Source organism: Pagrus pagrus (assembly GCF_965226575.1).
Source record: "Pagrus pagrus genome assembly, chromosome: 18".
Taxonomy (NCBI): domain Eukaryota; kingdom Metazoa; phylum Chordata; class Actinopteri; order Spariformes; family Sparidae; genus Pagrus; species Pagrus pagrus.
Genome location: NC_140202.1, coordinates 19,889,398 through 19,912,084, shown reverse-complemented (window position 1 = coordinate 19,912,084; position 22,687 = coordinate 19,889,398). Strand labels below are relative to the sequence as shown.

General features: G+C 42.1%; 2 protein-coding genes across 2 annotated transcripts in view; both read left to right on the top strand.

Annotated features, from left to right (window-relative positions):
* Positions 1-1,058, top strand: part of mta1 (metastasis associated 1) — a 45,609-nt gene extending 44,551 nt beyond the window's left edge. The window contains exon 18 of the mRNA XM_084381753.1: positions 407-1,058. The gene's annotated coding sequence lies outside the window, so the exon portion shown is untranslated. The remainder of the gene's footprint in view (positions 1-406) is intronic.
* Positions 1,059-6,252: 5,194 nt separating this feature from the next.
* Positions 6,253-21,205, top strand: tmem229b (transmembrane protein 229B). The gene is made up of 2 exons (XM_084382192.1): positions 6,253-6,553; positions 16,906-21,205. Exon 2 carries the CDS (start codon positions 16,959-16,961, stop codon positions 17,553-17,555), a length of 597 nt encoding a protein of 198 aa, XP_084238318.1. The 5' UTR covers positions 6,253-6,553; positions 16,906-16,958; the 3' UTR covers positions 17,556-21,205.
* Positions 21,206-22,687: the final 1,482 nt, after the last annotated feature.

Genomic DNA, 22,687 nt, shown 5'->3' with positions numbered 1-22,687 from the left:
TACATCATGTTTAAAAATGTGACTGATGAACCAGAGGCTGCGCTCTCTGCTCTGGCCACCTTGCTGAATTACACCTGCGCGCTGACACAACACAAGCGCACATCTGAAGGTGGCTGCGCACCGCCTGCCAAGAAGTAGGAGGGAGACCGAAACAGTGGGAATTCATCTGGGATTTTCTTCTTGTGTGTTTTTGTTGTTGTTTTATGTGGCAACAAAAGGAAACAGGGAAATATAGTGAAAGTTAATTAAATTTTATGTATGTCTTACTTGTTACAGTAAAAAAGTAATCCGAATACTGTAACGCCTTACTTTGTCATGTTCAAATATGAGTTACGTAGAAGCTCGTTCGTCTAACATCTAACTGTTCTCTGAGACTCATAACGCTTTCCTTTTGTTCTTCTTCCAGCAGAGGGGGACATGAATTGGAAAGGCATTTTCCAACACACCATAGCCGAGGGCAGCTGAGAGAAGTTGAAGCTGAGAGGAGACGACAGCATTGGCCACCTTTCTTCAGTCAGTACGGGTCTGTCACGCTGCTGAAGACCAATGGATAATCGATCAGTTTGGCTGCGGTCATTCAGAAGATGAGCCTGACTGTACAGGACTGTGTTTATTACTTACATTTATCGTTATAACTGTTATTGTAATTATTGTTATTGTTATTATAATTTTTTTTTTTACCGACTATAACTCAGCGTATTGTTTGTCGATCAAACGATGGAACTTGTGAAGTTTCATGATAAATGCTTGCAGAGCCCTGTGGATAAAAGGGTGGAAGGACTGTAACATAAGCCACTTGCATCTTCTATGTTTTTTGTTTTTTAACCAGTTAAATTCAACAAGGAGACGCACTTTTATTTCAGCGACACGAGTTAACTCCTTGTCTCTTTTTGTTTCAATGAATTCGAATGCTTTACGGGAAATCTTCTGTTTTGTGAGCCGGCCCCGCTCTTCGGCCAGAGAGGTTTAACTTATTGAGAAAGACTTGCTGTTTTTTCTACCTTTTTCACAAGTAATGCATCTATGCTTAGATAATGTAATTAAAAAAAGATAATTGACTGGCTCTTCTTCTTTTTGGTGTCTGTGCACTGATGTGAATGTTTCTTTTTACAAAGTCTTTTCAATCCAAATTGCTTTCTATGTTTTGTGTCTTAAAAAACGATAGAAAAGATTTAATCCACAAACACAACCATCTTTTGTAAGCGTGTTTGTTTATCTTATGTTCACTCAACTCCTCAAATTTAACAACTGATGTCAACATCGGTCATCCAGCTTCTACCGGCTGATATAAGAAAATATACCAGTATCCAACACATCTGCTCACAGTTTATCTTGAAGCATCTTTTTCCACTTAATTATTGAGCAAGACAGTTTTTTCCCCTCTTTTCAATGAATTATTATTACAAAAGGTCAAAAGGATGAAGTACACACGCGAAAGGAGATGAATACAAATACAACAGCTGAACATAACAAAAATAAAGACAGAAAAATAAGTTTAATAAAAACGTTAATCTACAAACACACTAATACATAAACATCGGCATATCTACACATAAAACATATACACTTTGCAATAACATCCACACGTAAACATTTATTATTGCAATTATTTGTTCCATTAAAAGGACCAAAAAATAAACACGCTGGCATCCCTTTGTCATTTTTAAGTGTTGTTTTTAACTACTGCCCTCGCTGTGATTCAAGTATCACACCCCCACACTCAAAAATTAAATTCTGTCCTTTATTTTTATTTAAAGCACCCACTGATCTGAAACAAAAGAAAAAATCCTGCTTAATTGTTGTCTTCGCAGCTTTAGATATCTCTGCTGATTAACATCATCATAATGATAATGTTCAGGTCCAAACCAGACATTATGGTTAAAGGGCAACTATAAAGATTATATATGTGAGATTGTTACAAGTGTTCACAAGTTACAAAGTGCCTTACACGGAAAATTGTGATAAAACAATTCAGTACAATGGATTAAATTAAATGGAAAAGAAAAACATATCCAACCATTAAAAAAGAGTGAAACAAGACATAAAACGTATAACTTTAAAGTAGTCGACCAAACAAAAGACAAACTTTACTGAAGAAAGTGCTTGTTTTAGCTGAAACACTGTCTCAAAGAGCCTGAAAGTCCCTCATGAGCTCCACTGTTAGTCTAACACCGGTCACCTGTCCTGTGAAAGCACAAAGTTATGTTAATCGGTTCGTCCGGTTCAGGACAGAACAAAAGCAGCAGTGGCGACCGCTGATCCACCACATGATCCCTGTGACACTGATCTGTGCAGGCGCACATTATCGTGGGAAGAAATCAATCTGCCAAAGACCACACACACACACACACACACACACACACACACACACACGTGAGCTGGATAGTCTTGTGAAGGTAGAAGGTTGTGATAACATCATGTTCAGCTTCTCTTGCAGTGGGTTGTGAAAGGCTCTGTCTGAAAAGACAGCAAGGAGCCAGGTCGCAGGCCTTAACAGTAATCAGTAAGACCTTAAAATCAATCCTCAAATATTTTGGGAGTCAGTTTAAAGAGGCTCAAACAGGTATTTTGTAGGAAAGCTGAGTTATGTAAAGTCTAGCCAGCCAATGCCAAAGCATTACTGCATCCAGCAGTTAGTGACAGAAAAGTACAAAAAGCAGGAAGAGAGGACAAAAAGGACAATGCGTGTTTTGCTACAACAATCACATTAACTTGGTAGCTGTTCTACCAAATGGAGCAAACTACTTAAAGGAAAAGTTCACCCAAAAATGAAAATTGAGTCGTTACCTACTCACTCCCGTGCAGTTTCATAGTCCACAAAACATTTCTGAAGCTTCACAGCGAAACAGCGTTGCAGCAGTTCATCTAATCAACTGAAGTAGATGGGGACTTGTTTTAAAATGTAAAAAAAAAACTAAAAAACTGACATAAAAAACTTGCTCCATACGGCTTGTCTGATGTTATCCAAGTCTACGGAAGGCCCAAGATCTAAAATTGATTCGAAAATAGTTTTTTAATCTTTTTTTTAACATAAATTTAACTTACCCAATATACAAGTACAGCTTTTCCTTTTAATATTTTTAGTTAATTTGTTGGTACTTTGAGTAACAAAAAGGCATTGTGGGAAACTGACAGCATTTCTCTCTATTGTACTCCTTACTGGAGGTTTTGAGCTCTTTCTCTTCTCTGTCTGGAGAAGCTTAATATGTATTTATACTATTGGTCTGCTAGTACAACTCCCACTCATCATAGATTAATAACCCAAGCTGTTATTTTTATTTCAGTCCTCTCGTACGTAGGAGGAAGTCGATGCTGATTTCTAACACGATGATTTTAAGTGAGCAGCCCCCCTCCTGTCTCCACCAGACTCTGTGAAGTATTTTACAGTCTACCGTTAATGTCCATGGAAATCAGATCTGGTTAGGGAGCGTACAGATAACATTATTACACTGCTCTTCAGATCGCTGAGCGACCATTCATGTCTTGTTGAAGACCTCTTAAAAAGACAGATCGAGTCAATATTACAGTCATATCCTGCGCTACATAATCGTGTATCATCAGGTTTAATCCTTTTAAGCCAACGTGAAGAATCTCCCACTGCACAGAAAGCATTACAGCTCTCCACTGTTATTGAACTTTAGTCTTCCAGTTTCTTTTATTTTGACTACATCCTGCACATGTGACACCAGTACAGCTGATGGTCCTTCGACAGGGAACATTTAGTCTTACCCTCGAGTTCAATCCAAGACTAACTTCTACGAAACAAGTAGTGCCACAACAACAGGTGAAATGAATGCTCACTATGTGTTTGGGCTCTCTCAACATATCAATATTCGTTTGTTTTGACCGGTCCAACCACTGAACTAGTAACCGCGTTAACCCCAGACTCCCTTAACAAATTGCTCAATTTTAAGAGTTGTTGAGTGAGAAGAAACTTTAAAAGCTTTGAGTAACTTTGCTTTGGCAGATTCTAAATCATCTGTGCTTTCTTGTGAATTCAGCATTAAACGCAGTAAATTAAGGTGTTTCCTTCTTTGCTGCAACATCTGACGTGTGTCTTACCTGCCAACATTTAGCAGCTGTTTGAACACTGTTTCAACTGATTTAATCATTTACACTAAAATTATGAAAGAAAGTAAATGTGTCAGATTTTACAAATACATAAAAGTTAACCAATATAGGCAAATTTTTCGTCGGCGTGGAGAGTTCCCCAGACTCCCTTACAAAATCACTCAGTTTTGTGAGTTGTTGTGTCAGAATTAACTTTATAAACACTATGAAACTCTGTCTATAACACATTCTTAATCATTTGGGCCTTCTTGTAAATTCGGCAAATGTCATACATGGAGATTTTCTTTCTTGTGTCTGTCTGTCCCGGTGATGTACCTGGGGAAATGAGATCATGACGAATGTTAATGCCAGATGTGAACTGACAGAGTAAGAGCTGTCCACCTGTGATCCAATCAGATGGTTATACCAGGTGTGAACAGCCTTATGGCTGAGGCCATAAGTGGCAGCCTACAGGATATCTGTAAATGCTGCAACCTGATAGCTCGAGTACAAAAGAAGTCATGAACGGGTTCAGTATCCACCATAAGCTACTGGTCATACAGACCAAGTAAGGCTGTAGCAGCAACACCTATGAGTGTGCTGAATAGAGCAAGGGTGCGTTTTGTTGCTTATTGATTAAAAACTTAAAATCCATTGAAAAGTCTGTGAAATTAACTGAGTAACTGCAGTCAAGGCCTTTAAAAGCTTTTGGAAGTGGACACAATTGACACCTTTTAAAAATCAAACAATGAAAAAGGTTTTGGTTGAGTATTAAAGTGAAAAAAGAGTCTATCACAGCCCGCCACTCGAGGCTGAATCATCACGAGTTAACGGGAAGGCATTACAATCCAGTTCAATGACTGACTTCCTGTAATAACTGATGGCAAGGCCTTACCTAAGCACTTGTTTGTAACTGATTACAGCAGTCATGAGACCAAACCACCTGACCTTCTGTGCCAAAGTAAATACTAAAGTAAATAGTAGTGATGTCATTAGTTCACTGATAATAATACATGAGGCTTCTACACGCCTTAAAACGGCAACTCTGGTCCTGTCTGCGACGAACATTGCCTGTAAAGAGAAAGAGACATTATTACTGGTGCAGGTGTCACCTTGTCTCGTGTCACTGGATATGTGTGAGTGTTCACACCTCTTCAAACTACTGAAATATTCATCCCACTGGAAGCCCAGTGAGAATACACAGTATTACTATGAAGGTCTGAGAGTGTGGGTAAACACCCAGGTCTTTGAAAGGTTGAGGACAATCGTCTGAACAGGAAGAAGGAAAGAAAGAAAGGTGTTTGGGAATGATGCATGTGTATGTTTTCTGAGAGTTAAATATGTTTTAACTAGAAATTCAAGTTACCATCAAAGACGTGTGCAATGTTGGCCACTTTTAACATGTTTTCTGCTACTTCAGCTCTCTGTTTCTATGATGCATACAGCAGAAACACCTGAACAAGTGATGAGAATGAGTAATTAATGGTTAAAACACACTTAAACAAAGGCAGAGGACACAACATACAGTAAAGCTGCAGTTGGGAAGAATAACAGCTTAAAGTTTAAAGGCCCAGTATGTAGGATTTAGGATGATTAAAGGGCAGAAACAGAATATAATATTCACTATCAACGACTACAGCACCACCACCTCCGCCATAGGGTCCAACGTTAGGGAACTCGCTTCCATTCCCTCATTTCTGACACTACAAAAATGAAATATACATCAACGCGTTCAGCAACTTCTCCTGTCGCCAGTTGCAGTTACACGACCAGGCGTTTGGGAGGTATTTCCCACAGGAAATAACCGGAAATCATCATGACATCAGCTCAAGCCCACCCCTCTCTGGGGCCTTGCCGCTTCGCCGTACCTTAGCCTAGGAAAGTGATTCAAAGACAGTGTTTTGTAGTGAATGGGTGCTACTAAGTGAAAGTCTAATATCCATGGCTGGTACTTCATTTAGTGGTCTTTTTGTCAGCCATTTTGTCCCTCTCTAGTTCTACTTACTGACCAAGCATCAGGCACAAGCACAAGTTCCAGTTTGTTTAATGTCCTCACAACTACTCCATTACAAATATCTTTATATAGCCTATATATATTTATACATTAAGATATTAATGTGGAGTTCCTGTTGGTCACCCTCCACAACATCACAGTGTGTGTTTAATGTGAGCCTGTGTGCATCACAGTGACTGAGAGGGGACCTCCATCCAGTCTGGAGGTCTGCGCACTGCGCTCCGGCGAGGAAATGGTTAACCAAAAGATGCAAGAGGTGCGTGAGTCTGTCTGAGCATGTGCTGCCGCCGCTGCTGCTGCCGCTGCTGCAGTGAAGTAAAATGTGTCAATTTCCAATCGGAGAGCAGCAGAGGCACCGTGGAGCAGAAGCCGGGGACAGCAGACGAGCAGCAGACGGCCACCGCGACATCCTCGGACAAGCTCTCCGCGTGATGCGCTTCATCCGCCGGCCTGTGCGCTGAGGGAGACACCGCAGAGCTCAACCTGAAGGTAAAAAAACAAAACAACATACACACACACACACACTGCACTGAGGATGATTCATGTCCGTCTGCTGCCCGGACCGACATGCAGCCAACATGTCAGGCTTCAGGAAGCGTGGCTGTCCATGATAACAACATATGTGTCTTCAGGGTTGGATGATATTTATATGGAAGTTGGCAGCCGTGCAAAAGCCTGTCTCTTTTTTCTTCTTTTATTTGACTGTCTCATAAATTCAGCGCGCTGCAAATAAAGCAATCTAGCTGCACGTTTAGTTAGAGAACAGGATGCATTCCGCTTTATTCGGCTTGTTCTTTACGCTCAGTCGGGCTGTTGCACCTGTTAAAATATACATAGGACTGCGATGAACGCTCTGGGAGAGGACTGCCAGCCGCAGCACGTGTTTCTAATGCTGTCTCATGGATTTCAGTGGGTCATTGCAAGAGATAAAAGTGTTATCCGAGCCCAATTCTGCACATTTTAGGGGTTTTTTGTTGAGTATTTGTGGATAACGCAGCGCACTGCTCGGTGGGAAGGACGCGTGATGCTGCAGCGGAGTCCCAGCAGCCGGGCCTGCGCACTGGCCCGTAGTTTCCAGGGACGGAATAAGATGACTTTGGCCATCCAGCGTAACTGCAACCCGTGCAGTTCATCCACAGAGCCGATTCATTGCAGTCAGCATTTCATTTCTCCATCGTGGTCAGGGTTATGTTGGCGTTTTTGCTGCAGAATATGGTGCTTTACGCAGGCTGTGTGTTGGATTTCCAAAATCCCTCATCGATTTATGCCATATAAGGCCTGCACTTCACTGTCATTTGGGGTGAGATAATCCCTCCTGAAGCCTCTGTAGCCTGTATCCCCCCCACCCCCACCTCTCTATTGACATTTTTGACCTATTTTTAACCCACGCACCCTTCACAGCAAGGAAACCCAAAATGACCCCCTGACAGAAGCACTGGTTTCTACAAAAAAAGGAGTAACATTAAGCCCACCTCAGCTGTGTGGACACTTCTCGTTACCCTGCAGCTTATTTTAACAGACCATATAGGGTGTGTTGGGAATGGCCATAAGGTTAACGGCACATAAATGGACATTTTTGAGGAGAGTTTCCAAACCAAAATGAGCGAGAACAGAGGTGGAGATCATGAGTCACTGCGAGTGATTTTATTCAGTTCAAAGAGTCGACACTAACTATGTGGTTTGTTCACTTCTCCCCCCCAGCTCAGTGGTGGCATCGCTGTCTGAACACAGAAAGTGAATTGTTTTCACCTGTGTCTGGTTGTGTGTCGGTTGGTTTGTCAGGAGAATTACACGAAAACTACTGAACGGTTTTCCACAAAACTTGGATGGAGGATGGGTCGACATTACCATTTGGTGCCGATCAGGATAAAGGGATGGATCCAGGAACTTTTTCTCACTTTCACCCACAGTGTGAGATTTTTCTACACTTTTTTATTTAATTTCCCACGAAATAATGTATTTAATTTAAATCACAGCACACGCAACCAGGAGTTGTGATACAAGATTTGTTAAAAAGTAAATAAATCAACCTCAAGTGTCATTAGGTTATTATAAATCCCCTTAAAGGATACAAAAGTTTCTAAAATAATCGACAGAAAACTCATTTTTGTTCAAAGGCGACTGTCTCCACATCCGGTTGGTTTTGTATTTTTATTCTCTTCTCAGGCGTACTTGACAGATTTTTGCGTGCAGGTGCGACCAAAACAGTGGCACCCTGCAGCCCTGGAGGTCTCTGCAGCTCTCGGCCCACTCATATTGTGCCCATTTGACTTTGGGTAAACACAAAAAAAGCACTAAACAGCATGCTAAATATTTCACTTTGTTCAAAGCAGGTGACAGTTTAGCTGAAAACCTCTTTTGTTTTTCAAAGATCTTTGTCCCTTAAACCTTTCGCAGCGCAGACAGCATCAATTATGCATTGTCAATGATTGATTATAAAGCTTCTTTGTCTGATAACAGATTAACATGCGCATGCATCCCTCCATTAGAGGCATTACTCTCCACAGCACCACGATGACCATGTCAGTAAATCTCCTGCTTTCTCTGTAGCTGCTCCAAGATTTCTAATCTATGGGGCATGACCCGCATGCTATTCAGGACAGAGGGCTTAGCTCCCATGTCTTAGGGTCTTTCATTAAACTGCAGAGAGCTCAAGAGCTGTAATGAGAGTGAGGGGGAACAAAAGGGGGGATGAGGGAGAAGAGAAGACACTTTCAGCGAAGGGTTGAACTGTAAAGGTCACTTTGTTGAGGTGTAATTTTGTGGGTATTTATTAGGTGATTAAGAGACAGAGAGTTACAGAAAGGAGGGACAACAGAGGACCTCCCTCCAGCAGCTTTTGTATAACTGAGAATAGATTAGAAGTTCAGTGTTGGCAGGTAACGTTTGTACAATATGTTCTGCACATTACATGTTTTTACCTTACTGTAATTTCTGGAGGTGGAGGTGATGTTGGTGAAGTTACAGGCGAGAAGGCTGCCAAGCCAGTGACCGCAGTTCAAGGCTGTGTTTCAGCATTTGTAAGTGTGACCCTACTCTTAAGGAGACCTTTGGAGACAATTTCCAGCCTAAACCTAACCAGAACATAAGAGAGGTGTCGTCAGACCATAAAACGAAACATACATTGCCAACACTTAGTCTGGCGATTGGGTTGCCATACTGACATGTGTACTGACTCCACACTGCACCATCAGTCTGTGTAATGTGAAGGTCAAAATGATCAAGAGAGGTTTTATTTCCACATGTGATACCCAACATCAGCAGAAAGTGACACCTAAAGCTGCCAGAATGCGTCCTTCATAAGAGCTGCGTGTCGGACGGTCAATTCGGAAACACCCTCCCCCACCATGACGTAGGAAGTGCTTCTTTTATAGTGTATCAGTCGATACTCTTACACAATTAGAGCTGCTCTCATCACCATACCTTCAGTGAGGATATTGGCTGATGCTGAGCTCCCATGTGATGCCAAACCCTTTTCTTTAGGTTTCAGCTCCTTTTCTTTTGTCATTAATGATAGTAAATAAAGAGTATTTTGGGTTTCAAAAAAAGTCAAATCTGATAATGAAAATAATCGTTCATGGTTTTGTTTCTGTGTCTGTTTTATTCCTCTGACCTGAGAAAAAGGATTTTCCGTACAGAGCAGAAAACTGTGTGGTGTGCATATTTTAATTACGTCATTCTAGAAAGGTTATAAAAGCACACTGGTGATACGGATAAATCTACGATGGTGTACTTCATTGTAAATCACATTAAAGGTAATGATTTGATACTGAAAACTCTTTGAAAACTCTTCAATAAGTTCAAATATCATATCATTTGATTGTAACACAGCCGAAAATACATGGAGAAGTAACTTTTTAACATGTGTTTCAATGAGATTTTGAGCCTTTTATGACAGTGCTGGTATTAGTTTGATCTCTTAACCAGCTTTATTGCATTTTGTCATTTTTCCACTTATACCTGATCTCTTTGATAAAGTTGTATCCTGAATCCAACCCATTTTTTTTTTCACTAACTAGGATTAGTAACACAATCTTTTTAAAGGGTCTTATGCAATGTAAAAACATTAATATGCTGCTATACAATGTTATGGACAAAGGGTTATGACCCCAGGGAACCACAGATTTTATTTCTTCCAAATCAATAGTACCATTTGGATATGAACCCTTCTGAGTGCTGCTCCCTCCACTCTGTTTACATAGAGCCCTCCCCCCCCGAACCACTCTGCTTGTTTTGTTCAGGCTTTCACCTCGCAGATATAGAAAGGATGCCTACTATAAAGTTATATGAGCCTCTGTTGGCTGTGCAGGCTTTTAGTCTCGGCCCTTATGGCGTCTCTCCAGCTCTATCCGAAGGTGTACTTGTTTGTGATATTCACATACTTCATGTGTCTCTGGAGGACGCTCTGAATTTAGGGAGAGATGTGCTAGTTAGAAACTGTACAATGGCTGAGAATCAAGTTAGAGACATGCAACGAGTTTTTATTAGTTAATTAGTATGAACTAGGGATAAACAATATGGATATTTCTTAAGACAAGACCAATATGCAGTAATTATCTGCTTCTCATTGCTGATGTCCGTAAGATAACTGATAATTTCACATTTTTGTATTTAAAAAGAAGATCGTCACCTGTAGTTTATGCACACTTGAGAGTGATGTAGTGAGTAAAGATGTTATTTCTTTACTTTATCATCTATACTTCTTAGGTAAAGGTTTTGGCATTTCATGTACTTTCACCTCAAAACTGCTCAGTTCAAGTACGTCAGTTCATTTATTTACTGTAAAATTGTTGTATAGTCACATTGAACTGCAGTTTGCTGTTTAACGGTTCATGTGTACAGTAGAAGCAGAGATATCACCTTTTTTTATTCCACATTCTTCTTCCTTTACAAAACCTGACGCCTACATTACCCACAATGCAACTTAGCCACTGAGTGACATCGCTGGAGGACATTTATCAGATTACATGCAGCTTCCTCGAGACAAAAAAGGCTTCCTTCTACTTTTTTTCACATATGCATTAGTACTCCCAAGACTTGTTAACAGACTTAAATGTGTAAAATTGGTGGCGTTACCCTTTAAAGGATTATTGATACTGGGTGTGTGACATCAGGCTTCATGACCTTTGCGACCCTTGGGAACAGTTTTCGTCCTTGAACGTGGTCGAACATGTTTATTTCAAGCACACGTCGGCCTTCACGGATATCACAGCTGTGTTGTCTAAGATTCGCTCCAGATGCTGAAGGAGGCATGTGACGCTGCTCAGGTCAGAGCCAGCTTGCTGTTTCGGGGGTAATTGACCTGTCTGTGTAATTGATCGGGATCTTTTTCTCGTTTTGTTTTGTGCTGCCTCGGAAAGTCTTCCAGCTCCCCCCTGACCCTCATCTTCTCCTCCCTCACTTGACACGTACCTTTCGTCACTCCCACGCAACAGGCAGATTGCATCAGGATCAATTAGTGCCGACTTAGGAGGCCATAAACCTGTCTTACTACAGATGTATTGTATTTGTGCAGAATCAGCTCTAAGGTTAGTAGCGCTGCATGGGGGCACTATTTTTTTCCCCATTTCTTACTCATTTTGTAGATTTCTATGAATTGACAGGCTTGGTTTTGCTGATGATGTCATTATTTTGCTTGTTTCTCATATTTTAGAAGCTGGAACCTGCAAATATTTAGCGTTTTTGCACGATAGATGACTAAAACAATGAATTGATCTGCAGAATTGTTAGTGATTAGTCATCTCACAAGCAGTAGCATCTTATTTATTCAGCTCGCCAGTATCCTCGGTGGCGTATGTCAGAAAAATAAACTACAAAACAGATATAGTAGCTTTTAAATCTACTAGAACAGATGCAACCACAAGGGCATGTTTCTGGCAGCTGCAGTTTCCATCAGTGAATGAAGCAGCGGTCGGGTCACCTTGGTCACTGGCACTTAACTGCATTGGATACTGCTGGTTTCTGTACGCCACACCGCAGCCTCCCAAAGTGACCTTCCAAAAAGTCTGCATAGGCCCGGGATCAGAGCCACAGCCGGAGCCACAGAGCTACAGTACATGATCAGGGATTACGTCGTGATGAGAGGTCAGCGATGGGTTTGGTTTCTCATTTAATCACAATGTCAGAGTTCACAGCTGTCAGCACAGTAAAGGCACATCTTTGTGTTGTTTTTTTTTTTTATTCAACCTTGGCTGACACCCGTATTGGTGCGTTTTCTCCACGCTCCTCTTTGTTTACCTGCTGTCAGAGGAGTGTCTAACTGACAGACCCGTCTGTCAGCCTTGTTTGTTCTCGCACACTCCCTCTCTTCACGTTCCCTTTCTTCTTCATTTAAAAGCTCACTCTCGGTTGCTGTCTTCCCTCGCTGTCCTCAGACAAACCTCTGGGCGCTGCGTGGTTAGACTTCCCTCCCTTTCAGCTCAGACAGCCCCCTGCCTGCGCTGTGTCCCCCCGCGGTCATCGAGAGGTTTCCGAAGCGGGCAGCTCCATCACATTTGCCATTCTGATCACCATCACACTGTGATGTCCCGTCGCGGGGTTCAATAGAGTGCCCCGGCGGAGCGGGTCGCCACAGCGAGAGCTGGCAGGAACCTTGCCGATCAATGCTGTGGCCCCGATGGGAGAGCTGGTGGGGTGGCGGGTTGGTGGGCGATACCCTCCGACAGCTGCAACAACAGCAGCAGCAGCAGCAGCAGAATCAAATAGCGCCCAGTGTGTGAACTGTGTCATGCTGAGGCAACAAATCAATAAATATGCCCAAATACACACAGAAAGGGTAAGTGGGGGCATCCTGGGCCCTGAGGCTTTTAAGATGCCGACTGCGTAATCACAGCAAACCCGGGTTGAGCCTGGTGTCATCCCAGATCTCTCTCCCCTAATTTCCTGTCAGCAAAATGTTGCCTATCTGATAAAGGCACAAATACTTAAAGGAGAAGTTCACCTAAAAATAGTAAATGGGGACTTACTTTAAAACGTCCGAGAGTACCTAGCGTTTGTTCCTTTAGCTTGCCCATGTTCACTTTACAAAACAGTGAATGACTTGTGAGCATGAATCCAGTCTTATCATCTGCCTTTGTGAGAATCTCAGGAACCTGTTCGCTCTGTCACAAAACTCTCTCTCCCTGAAGCGTGACATAAACAAAATCTGTCTTTGCACAGTAAAAGATCTGGGAGATTTCTCGTGTAATCTGACCGGTTGTGTTGACAATGTGAAATGCATTGTAAAGACCTGGAGAGGCTGCCAAACGTCTTAGGCAGTCATTACGATAATCCTGAATATACAGAACAGAGGAACTGGAGACTGTGTCATGGCTACTGAACAAAGACACAAATCTTCACACACCTAAAACATAAACAGGTGTGTAGGAGAAAAAGAAACCTCCCACACTTTGCAGTGAAAAATGATTTCTCGCCATATGACGTGACTAAAAGTTGGCCTAGTTCTACCTCCCCTGAAATATAACCACTCGTCATGGATACCAACGATGAAAACTAATGTCCAGAAATGAAAGCTAGCTTTCCTTCTTGTTAGCAGCCCCCCATTTTTTTTATTTTATTTTACTTTTTATTGGGACAGCAGTTCACATAAAAAGTCAAATATGTATACAAAGTCAGTTAAGACACGTCTGCAGTCCACAAATTTTCTGTATACAAAATTATTTAAAGGTTGGCAGAGGAAAACTGCATTAAAAAAAAAGTAGACAAGGGGAGATTTAGGAGGAGCTAAAACAAATACCGTTTGTTAGATACAAGCAGCATAACAGGGTCTTTCATACCTCCACAAAATCTGGCTGTAAAGGTTTTTACATATTTAATCCAATTAGTCCAGAATTTAATGAACACTTCTTTCTGAAGGCGAAGGGAGAAAGTAATCCTTTCCATGACTGTTGTAAGGTGAGGTGCAGGATGGCATGGTGGAAGATAAAACGTCACGCTGGCAGACTTTTATTAATAGTCTCAAAAAAACACATGTTACAAAGAAAACATTCTTCACACGGCTCAGGACAGCTCTGGTGCTACTCTTCAAACCAGTCCATTCACTCCCCTTCCACTCACATATACAGCATGTGAGCCCGCCTTTCCAGTTCAAACTGGCCTATCAGGGCAGATCTCTATAATGGACAAGATTGAATAACAAATACACATCGTTTTCTTAACTCGCTCATACCAACAACATCTAAATTCATTCTTCAACATGTTAAGATAACTACTGTACACTCAAAATAAAGAAATCATTTATTCAGTATTTGTCTTAATTATCTGAAATGTCCTCACACATCCACTTTCCAATCAAATCTGAGCACACACCTGCTCATACTCCACATAAAAAGGCTACTGTTGAGGCGCGCCTCCTCTTTCATCACCAGCACAAGATGGCCACCACACAGGACTCAAACTCAGACAGGTTGTTGCTTTGATTACAGCATGTCTTTTAATATATTTCCCCTTCTCAAACTCTAATGCCGAGTACAATACTTTGTATTTATCAATAATGTTGATAATGTGAGAGAGCTGGTGCTTCATCACAATGACATAAATGTTGTTCACTATATCAATCCATTCTTGTATTGTGGGCGGTTCAGGAAGTAACCCGTGCCTGGTTATAGCTTTTTTGCAGGCTGATACCAAAATACCATACACATATTTATCAGCGCGCCTTGTCAGAAGGTTTCCTATAATAAAACGGTAAATTCAAGGGTAGGTCAGTGTTAAGTATGCTTTTGAGTGCTCTGTGAAACTCTACCCACAATGTGAAAGCTTTTTAATTGAAACGTGGGGTATTTGCAGACATATTTTATGTCGTAGAGCAAAACGTGAAACTCGCTCTCTTGTGTTGAACACAGATCTTATTTCAGGCATCTTACTGAAAACCCGTTCAATAAACTAATTGACTTCAATATGAGGAATCTGAAATATTTCAAAAATGCAAACTTATTTCCTGGCTTTAGAAACGATCCCTGCCGCACTCTTTAAGAGGTCTTTAGAGGCGCTGCGAGATGGATTTTAGACCTGATTAGTTGATATCAATCTGTATCAATCTCCTCTAACTCTACAAATAAACATAGTCCCTAAAATGTTGACATATTCTTTCAAACGTCCTTGTGTTGATGGTCATGTTATGGAGTTATTTAACACAAGTCACAGGGAAACGTCACTGTAGCATCCTTTACTACTATAGGCCACTAATCTGAGACGTTTTGACGCGATAACGCCACTTTGCTGCCGAAGCGGGTTCAAACATTATGCTCTTTTTGCAAAATACTGTTTGACCTGTGCCTGCCTGCTTGAATAGAGGAGAATAGAGGGAGAGTTTCCCAGGCAGGCAGTGAAAAGATGGCATAAAAGGTTTAGGGAGGTCAGTTGGTCCATTGCTGTGGCCCAGTTCCTCACATGAAACCCTTGTTCCTTGTTTGGGAGAAATGTGCTAATCCCCATGGGCCCACTCTGGGTCCCTGCCAGCCTTTGAAGACAAAAAGAGCCAAAAAATCGGCTTTTGTTCTTCAAACAAGCTTTTGTACTCCTAACCTCTCTCTGAGCTTGTATTTTACAGCTCGGTTATGATCCTTTGTATAATGGCTGCTGTTATGACACAGTTTCCTCTGGAGGCATTGTATAGTAGAAGATATACACTCAGCGGCTCTCTCAGCTATGTGGTCTTTGAACTCCTCGGTATGATGCCGATTGCCTTCGGTGTTTTTTATTAGACATGCGGTGTGATAAATAGAGTAGAGGAAGGATCCAACCCTGCGTGGGCCTCCTGACACCTGATACCAAAGCCTGTGTGCGTCAAGCTGCGGGATTTGGAAAAAGAGCACATGATGTAGGCAGTCAGATGATAAAGCTATACCTTACATAAGAAACCCCCTCAGTCGGTCAGTAAATAGCATCAGCTGAGGGAAGGCCATAGAGCTGAGGAGCTCTATATGTAGCCCTGCGGTCTCTAATTTCACGGGCTTCATTGACTTGTCCTTAATTGAACTTTGGCACCATTCACAGTTAAAGTTGTAAAAGATTTCAGCTCGGATTGATTTGGAAACACCCGGGGTTACTGATGATAACACAGAGTGAGGGTTAATACTCCGGCAAACACCGGCTGAGCAGCCACGTTGTAAACAGAGGGGCTGCTGGTGTACCTCGTGGTAGATAATGTATGAAATGTGTGTGTAAACAGGCTTGTGTTGTAAAACCTAAAGGGGTCACTGAGATCTATATACCCTCATTGACATGAGGAGGTCGAAGACCTTTGAGTGGCTCAATTTCCTGAGATATCCTTGTTGTGTCCTTGTCTCGCTGGATTTTTGTGTTTATAGAAGAAGATATGATAGCTGATAAGAGTCAAACACACCCCTCTTTGTAGTGTTGTGTTCTTGGTTATGTATAGGAAGTTTCCCTGTTGTGTAGAATTTGCTTCCTGGCGCCGGGACTGATTAAATACATTCATTAAGACAACAGACGCTGACCGGAGTATTGGTCAAAATAAAGACTGACCTGAAAGAACACATTAATTCATCATATCTGTTCACAGTGGAGCCAAACAAATCACATTTTAATGAAGAAGTCAGTCAGTATCACTTATAAACATGACATGATGCCATGCATAGCATTATATTTAAAACTGATCCTCTTGTGGCTTTTTCGCTGCAAAAAATTAAAAAAAATATTTCGCCCTCCATATTCAGCCAGGCTGATAATCCGTGTGTCCCTTGTATTGAGAGGTACTTACTGAATGCAAACACATTAAATGGCTGTCGCAGAAAGAGTGCATCAAAAACAGGGTTTGATTTAAGTGTGTTGCCTTTATGTCACTTTCTTACACCTTTCTTTCTCTCCTCTCCCCTCAGACCTGAGATCTGATCAGCAGCGATAGAAGAATTGCGTGAAATCAAGAGCAAGGATGGTGACCATGGAAACCCCGGAGGCTCCTGTACCTCTGACGGCGCTGTCACGCTGGTACCTCTACGCCATCCATGGCTACTTCTGTGAGGTCATGTTCACGGCCGCCTGGGAGTTTGTGGTGAACTGCAACTGGAAATTCCCCGGCGTGACCAGCGTGTGGGCGCTCTTCATCTACGGTACCTGCATCCTCATCGTGGAGCAGATGTACCTGAAGCTGCGCGGCAGCTGCCCGGTGCTGCTGCGCTGCATCATCTACACTTTATGGACGTACCTGTGGGAGTTCGGCACGGGGTTGCTGCTGCGCCAGTTCAACGCCTGCCCCTGGGACTACTCCGAGTTCCGCTACAACTTCATGGGACTTATCACGGCCGAGTACGCCGTGCCCTGGTTCTGCGCCTCCTTCATAGTGGAGCGTTTGGTTATCCGCAAAACTCTGCGGCTGCGCTTCCACGAGGGGCCCGAGGACGGCTGGTCAAACCACCGGTCGGATGCCGGGGGCGGAGGGGCGGCAAGAGGAACTGTGGGTGCAGGGAGGAGGCGAGAGAGGAGCAGGGGGACGGCGAACGATGCCAACGGCTACCTGAAAGGAGAATGAACAAACAGAAGGACACAATCTGAAACCAGCCCAATCTCCCTGCTACACCTCCTCTACCGTTCTCAGCCACTTTTTCATAAGCAGTCGTCCCCCTTAACTGTCTGTGGGGACGGCAAACAGACAGCTGTGTAGACTGGGCTGGTGTGCAGAGTATCAGAACAGCCAGAAAACAAAACCTAACTGGGGCCTCAAATGCCCGAATCACTCACTGTGCAGAGGCACAATAACTCCATGCTGCTGTGTTTGCCGCATCTCATAACGCACCCACCCATTTCCATGTGGGGGTTGACCTTAAGGAGATCAGGATATCTAGTGTCCCAGAGACTGCAAAGAACTCGGGATTTAAATAAAAAAGTTGCAAAAATTAGTGTTATCATCCTGCAGAGGAACAAATTCAAGGACGTTTCTGTTTTCAGGCGCATATCAGAGAGAGGAACGCTCGCTGTGTAGAGATCCTAACAAACAGTAGCTACAGCTGTAACCTGTTCTTTTTAAAATGTACATATTGTCCTTTAGTATTATTCAAAGTACTGTAGTAATGTAGCTACGAGAAGCTCTTGAGAACATCCTGTCCACCCTGAGGCAACGCTCCATGTGTCGGCCTACATCATAAAGAATGTTAGTGAATACCCACAATGCCTGGAAAAAAATGCATGAAAAAAAAGTCGTCTTCCAGTATAATAATCGTTTTTCTACGGAGCTCATTCAGCAGTCGTACTGTACGTCCCATGAGTCAGTCTGCTGCTCGTGCGCGGGGGGGTGGCGACAGCAGCCGAGGCGGCAGAGCCGGTCGAAACAGTTATCACGGTCGATTTTCTTCCTCCTGACAGCATGTTGAAGTGTCCTTGAGCAAGACACCGAACCCCCCCCCAAACTGCTCCTGGTGAGCAGGTCATGGCCTTGCATGGCAGCTTCCTCCGCCATCGCTCTGTGAATGGATGGCTGTGTGTGTGTTTGCACATGTGTGCGTGCAGGCATTTTAAGGCGCTAAATAAATGCAGTCCATTTATAGTAATAGCAGGGGTGCTATTCTGTTAATGGTAATGATTATGAGTCGTGAGCAGCAGCGTAAAGCACCAAACTTTCGGCTAATTTCCTTTTTTACAGTTTTTCACAAAACCTGTTCGTGACTCGCTGCGTGCACGTCCATTTTGTGTGCTTTAATGTCGGATCTGCCCGGGTCACATTTCTTAATTCTACTTTATCATTGGTTTATTCCTGTCAGATCATCAAATCTACCTGTGAGACAACACTTCGACAAAGTGTTTGTTACTTGAAGAAGTCCTGCTGAATTTCCTATTACACCGTAGGTGGTCACATTCACAAGCGTGTTGTCGGTCGTCAGGTTTTCACCTTGTTTCATCGACAGAGCTATGATCTCTATGGTATCGTACAAGACTTTGACTGACACATGCAAGTTTAAAGGAGCAATTCGTAAGATATGGCCAGAGTTTTAGTTTAAAATGTTAAAAAAATGACACATTATGTCCCGTCCTGTCTCGTAATACCACCACAAGAGGCAATAGTCTGAATCGATGAGCTGCTTAGTTCATTGTGTCAATAAAATAAAACCCCCAAAGCGAAAAAATCAACCCTCCCTGTCAAGTTTGTCTCTTTTACTGAACTAAGACGAGCTTAATTGCTCCACAATGTGTAGAACAAACTTCATTAAAACTTGACATAAATTAACATAAATCAAAACATGTCACCCAAGCAGTCCTCGGCCCTGATCTGACAGAAACTCGTCGCTACAAGCGCAGCTGCTTCAAAGTGCCTTGGAAAAGCGTGTTTTGGGCAAAACCATCATATTTGATTAGTAGAAAAAGCGGTGCGACTCTGCACTTTGGGCTGAAAAGCTGAAAATATTGCAAAAAAACAATGGTTTTACTGCCGACGAGTTTCTAGTGAGATGTCCCAGTGTATTCGGCCACTTTGTCTCTTTGTCTTCCTTCAGTCACCTCCGGTTTGGTCAAAATAAATCCTTAATTCACTTAGATGTGAAAATATTCCTGTAAATCACCTCCGTACTGTATCCCCCGTTGTCAAACCGGCATCTGTCGGTCTCAGAAGCTGTTTAAGTCCCAGTCTGGTGTCCAGCTGTGTTGACTGGGAGGCCAGGTGACCGATGGTGACTCCCCCCCTCATCATCCGAGGTTGCGGTACGGGTGGACTCGGTGTACACTTTGCTCCAAGGCTACCTGAGCTTCTTGCTAACAACAGCTAATCAATACAGCCAGAGCAAAGAATACACTGAGCAGCAGTAAATGCTTATACTGCCCTCTAAATTTAGGCACTACCTTCGAATTCTGGCCATTTCTTACAACTTACACCTTTAAGTATAAAATAAAGTGGTCCTAAATGCTCAAAGTAGGTAGTCTTAGAATAAATGGATTTGCAATGGTCTTAACTTCACAGCTCTCACGTCTTACAAGCTATCGTCCTGCAGGCGAAAACACACAGAATAATGCTCATGTGCATCACGTGACTTCCTCTGCTTTGGAAGTAGAAAGATCAATCTCTGTACTCTCACCTTCATGCATTCAGGAGCTGATGGTAATGTGAGTCGATGGATCTGGTGCTACTGGGTGGAGCATAAAACAGGCCGGACACTTCCCCCTCTGTACGATTCAAAGGTACAAGGGGACTGAGAGTATGAATGAAATGTGTGTATTCCTCAGGAGGAACTTTTATGTCGTTGACTCGATCACGTTGCTTGTGCTGACGATTGTTGAGATGAGCTTTTTCCCCCCACATTTAACTGATGATATAAAAAAATGCAAAAAGAGAAACAAAGAACAGATCCGAATCCACGTTTCCACGACTCCACTGGACTTTGCAAAGGTGTGACCTTCATCATTGTGGCTGCAATGGCATGCAGTGCTTTCCCCCCACTGCCTCTGCAAGTCTAAAGTGGGGGGATGGCAGCTGTTCCACATGACAGATGAACTGCTGCCACCTAGTGGATGAATCAAAAACTGCAACTAAGCTTGGACAAGAACTAAGAAGAAAAATGTCCACAAAGACACAAAGATCAAGAATCCTTAGGATCAAAAGTGGAAGGATATCTTTTTTTTATTTGAATGTAATTTTTGGTGCGCATACGTTTAATTTCTTACATGAATTTAACAGGCTTAAAAGCAATAGAGGCTTCTGACCCAGCAATGATTACCCAGCTCAAGGCTGTTTAAAAAAAACCTACTAAACTACATTATGAAAACTGATATGCAGCTAATATTTTATCCAATTCTACTGCTTCGATGAGACAAATCACAAAAACATGCAAAACAAAGTGTATTTGTTCTCTTGCAATATGTGTGAGAAGGAGTATTAGGTGAGTGTGTATAGTATGTTTTACAGAGACGCCTTCTCTGTATGTGTATGTGCATGTAAAGTATGTTAACACTGAACTGATTCTCTGGTATTTCTACCTTGAGGCTGCATGCCCAAAAAGTTTTCAATTTCTCCTCCAAACTGATTTTATCCAAGTGATTATAAGCCCCATGTACTGTAACGGTTGCTTCTTTTTTTCTTTTGTTATTATTATGTACATGTTTTTAGTGAAATGACTGTACTGTATATCGCTCACTTTGATTATGTTCCATGTATGACTTATCAAACTTTATCGTTTAAATTAAATGTATTTATTTGATCATAAACATCTGGTGTGTTCTGGGAACCAGTTTCATTTCGGTCTGCTGATGCACAGGCATGGAATGTAACTAAGTATATGTACTCAAGTACTCAAGTACTGTACTTGGGGACAATTTTGAGGTACTTTCATGAGTATTTCCATTTTCTGCTACTTTGTTTTTCTACTCAACAACATTTTGGAAACCAATATTGTACTTTTAACACCGGTAAAGTTACTTGAGTGACTTATTACTTTGCAGATTACATGCATCAGAGCCAAATTGGTGCATGATTTGAATTGATTTATTTTATTAACAATCAGATAAAGAAACATTCTCCTAACTTTTACTCAAGCATGACTTCTGAGCACTGTGCATAGGAAGTTAAACATTGTCTCGGCTGATCTGTTTTTTGTAGAGTTTATTTTGCAATATTTCGGCACTTCATATAAGTATTGCCCAAATATGTGACTGTTGATATCCATATTTAATAGCACCGTGGCTGTGGGGTCGGTCAATCCCTCACTTTAGTCCAGACTGAAATATCTCAACAACTGGTGGATTGATTGATGATGAAGACTTTTACAAACATGTTGGTTGTCATGTCTCCCAAAAGGATGAATGAGAAGTGAACTTGAATAGTTTTATGAAACAGTGATATTAAATAGTCATGATATTCAGATTATAGCCTATACTTTGGGGCATTATGTAAATTTCCCCCCTAGCATATGTAGGTAGTTGTTACAGTAATGTTTAAAGTCAAATCCAAATGAGCTTTTCCTATTATATTAAATTAAATCAACGGATAAAATGATTAATATTGACTTAAGATTCAAATATTAACACCTCCGCCATAAAACACTTGCATGAGCCATTCCTCGTGGCCTTTTATGGGCCGATAAAGGGAAATAATGAAATTCACCATCACTTCGCTGTTATATCTAAAGCTGCAGTACCTCCATCTGTCCACATGATGGCTCTTTTTCACCAAGAAAGACAAACCAGCTGTGCGTTCATACAACATGAGGACGCAGGTTGAATCCTGAGTCATGAGTCTGCATTTAAAGGCCCGTCAAGGAAGCAGTTTTTATGACTGCGCTTTTTACACAACAGATGAAGATTGGCTTAAAATATAACTTTGTATGCAGGACGGTTGTACAGTTTCATGTGAACCAGCACACCCCCCCATTTCAGTCAATATTACAAGTTCAGGCCTTTTTGATTTGAACCTGTTTTGCATTATATAAGTGTAATAAACTCCAGTCATTTACTTAAATAATGCTGCAATGACAGATTTCTGTTCAGAAAAGGCCTCTGGCACAAAAACTCCTCCCTGTTTTGCTGCCACACCTTGCAACAGGTTATGAGAATCTGGGTCGTTTACCTGTCCTGGCAAATCCTTTAATTGACTGCAAGTCTTCTGTGGCCCCGGGGGCCCTCCACTAAAGCATGCTTACCTACCTGTACGAGGGCGTGTCCACTTCACACACTCTGCTGCGCTAA

What these genes read in the sequence shown, in the direction of transcription:
- tmem229b (XM_084382192.1), top strand. Translation starts at nt 16,959, where the DNA reads ATGGTGACCATGGAAACCCCGGAGGCTCCTGTACCTCTGACGGCGCTG.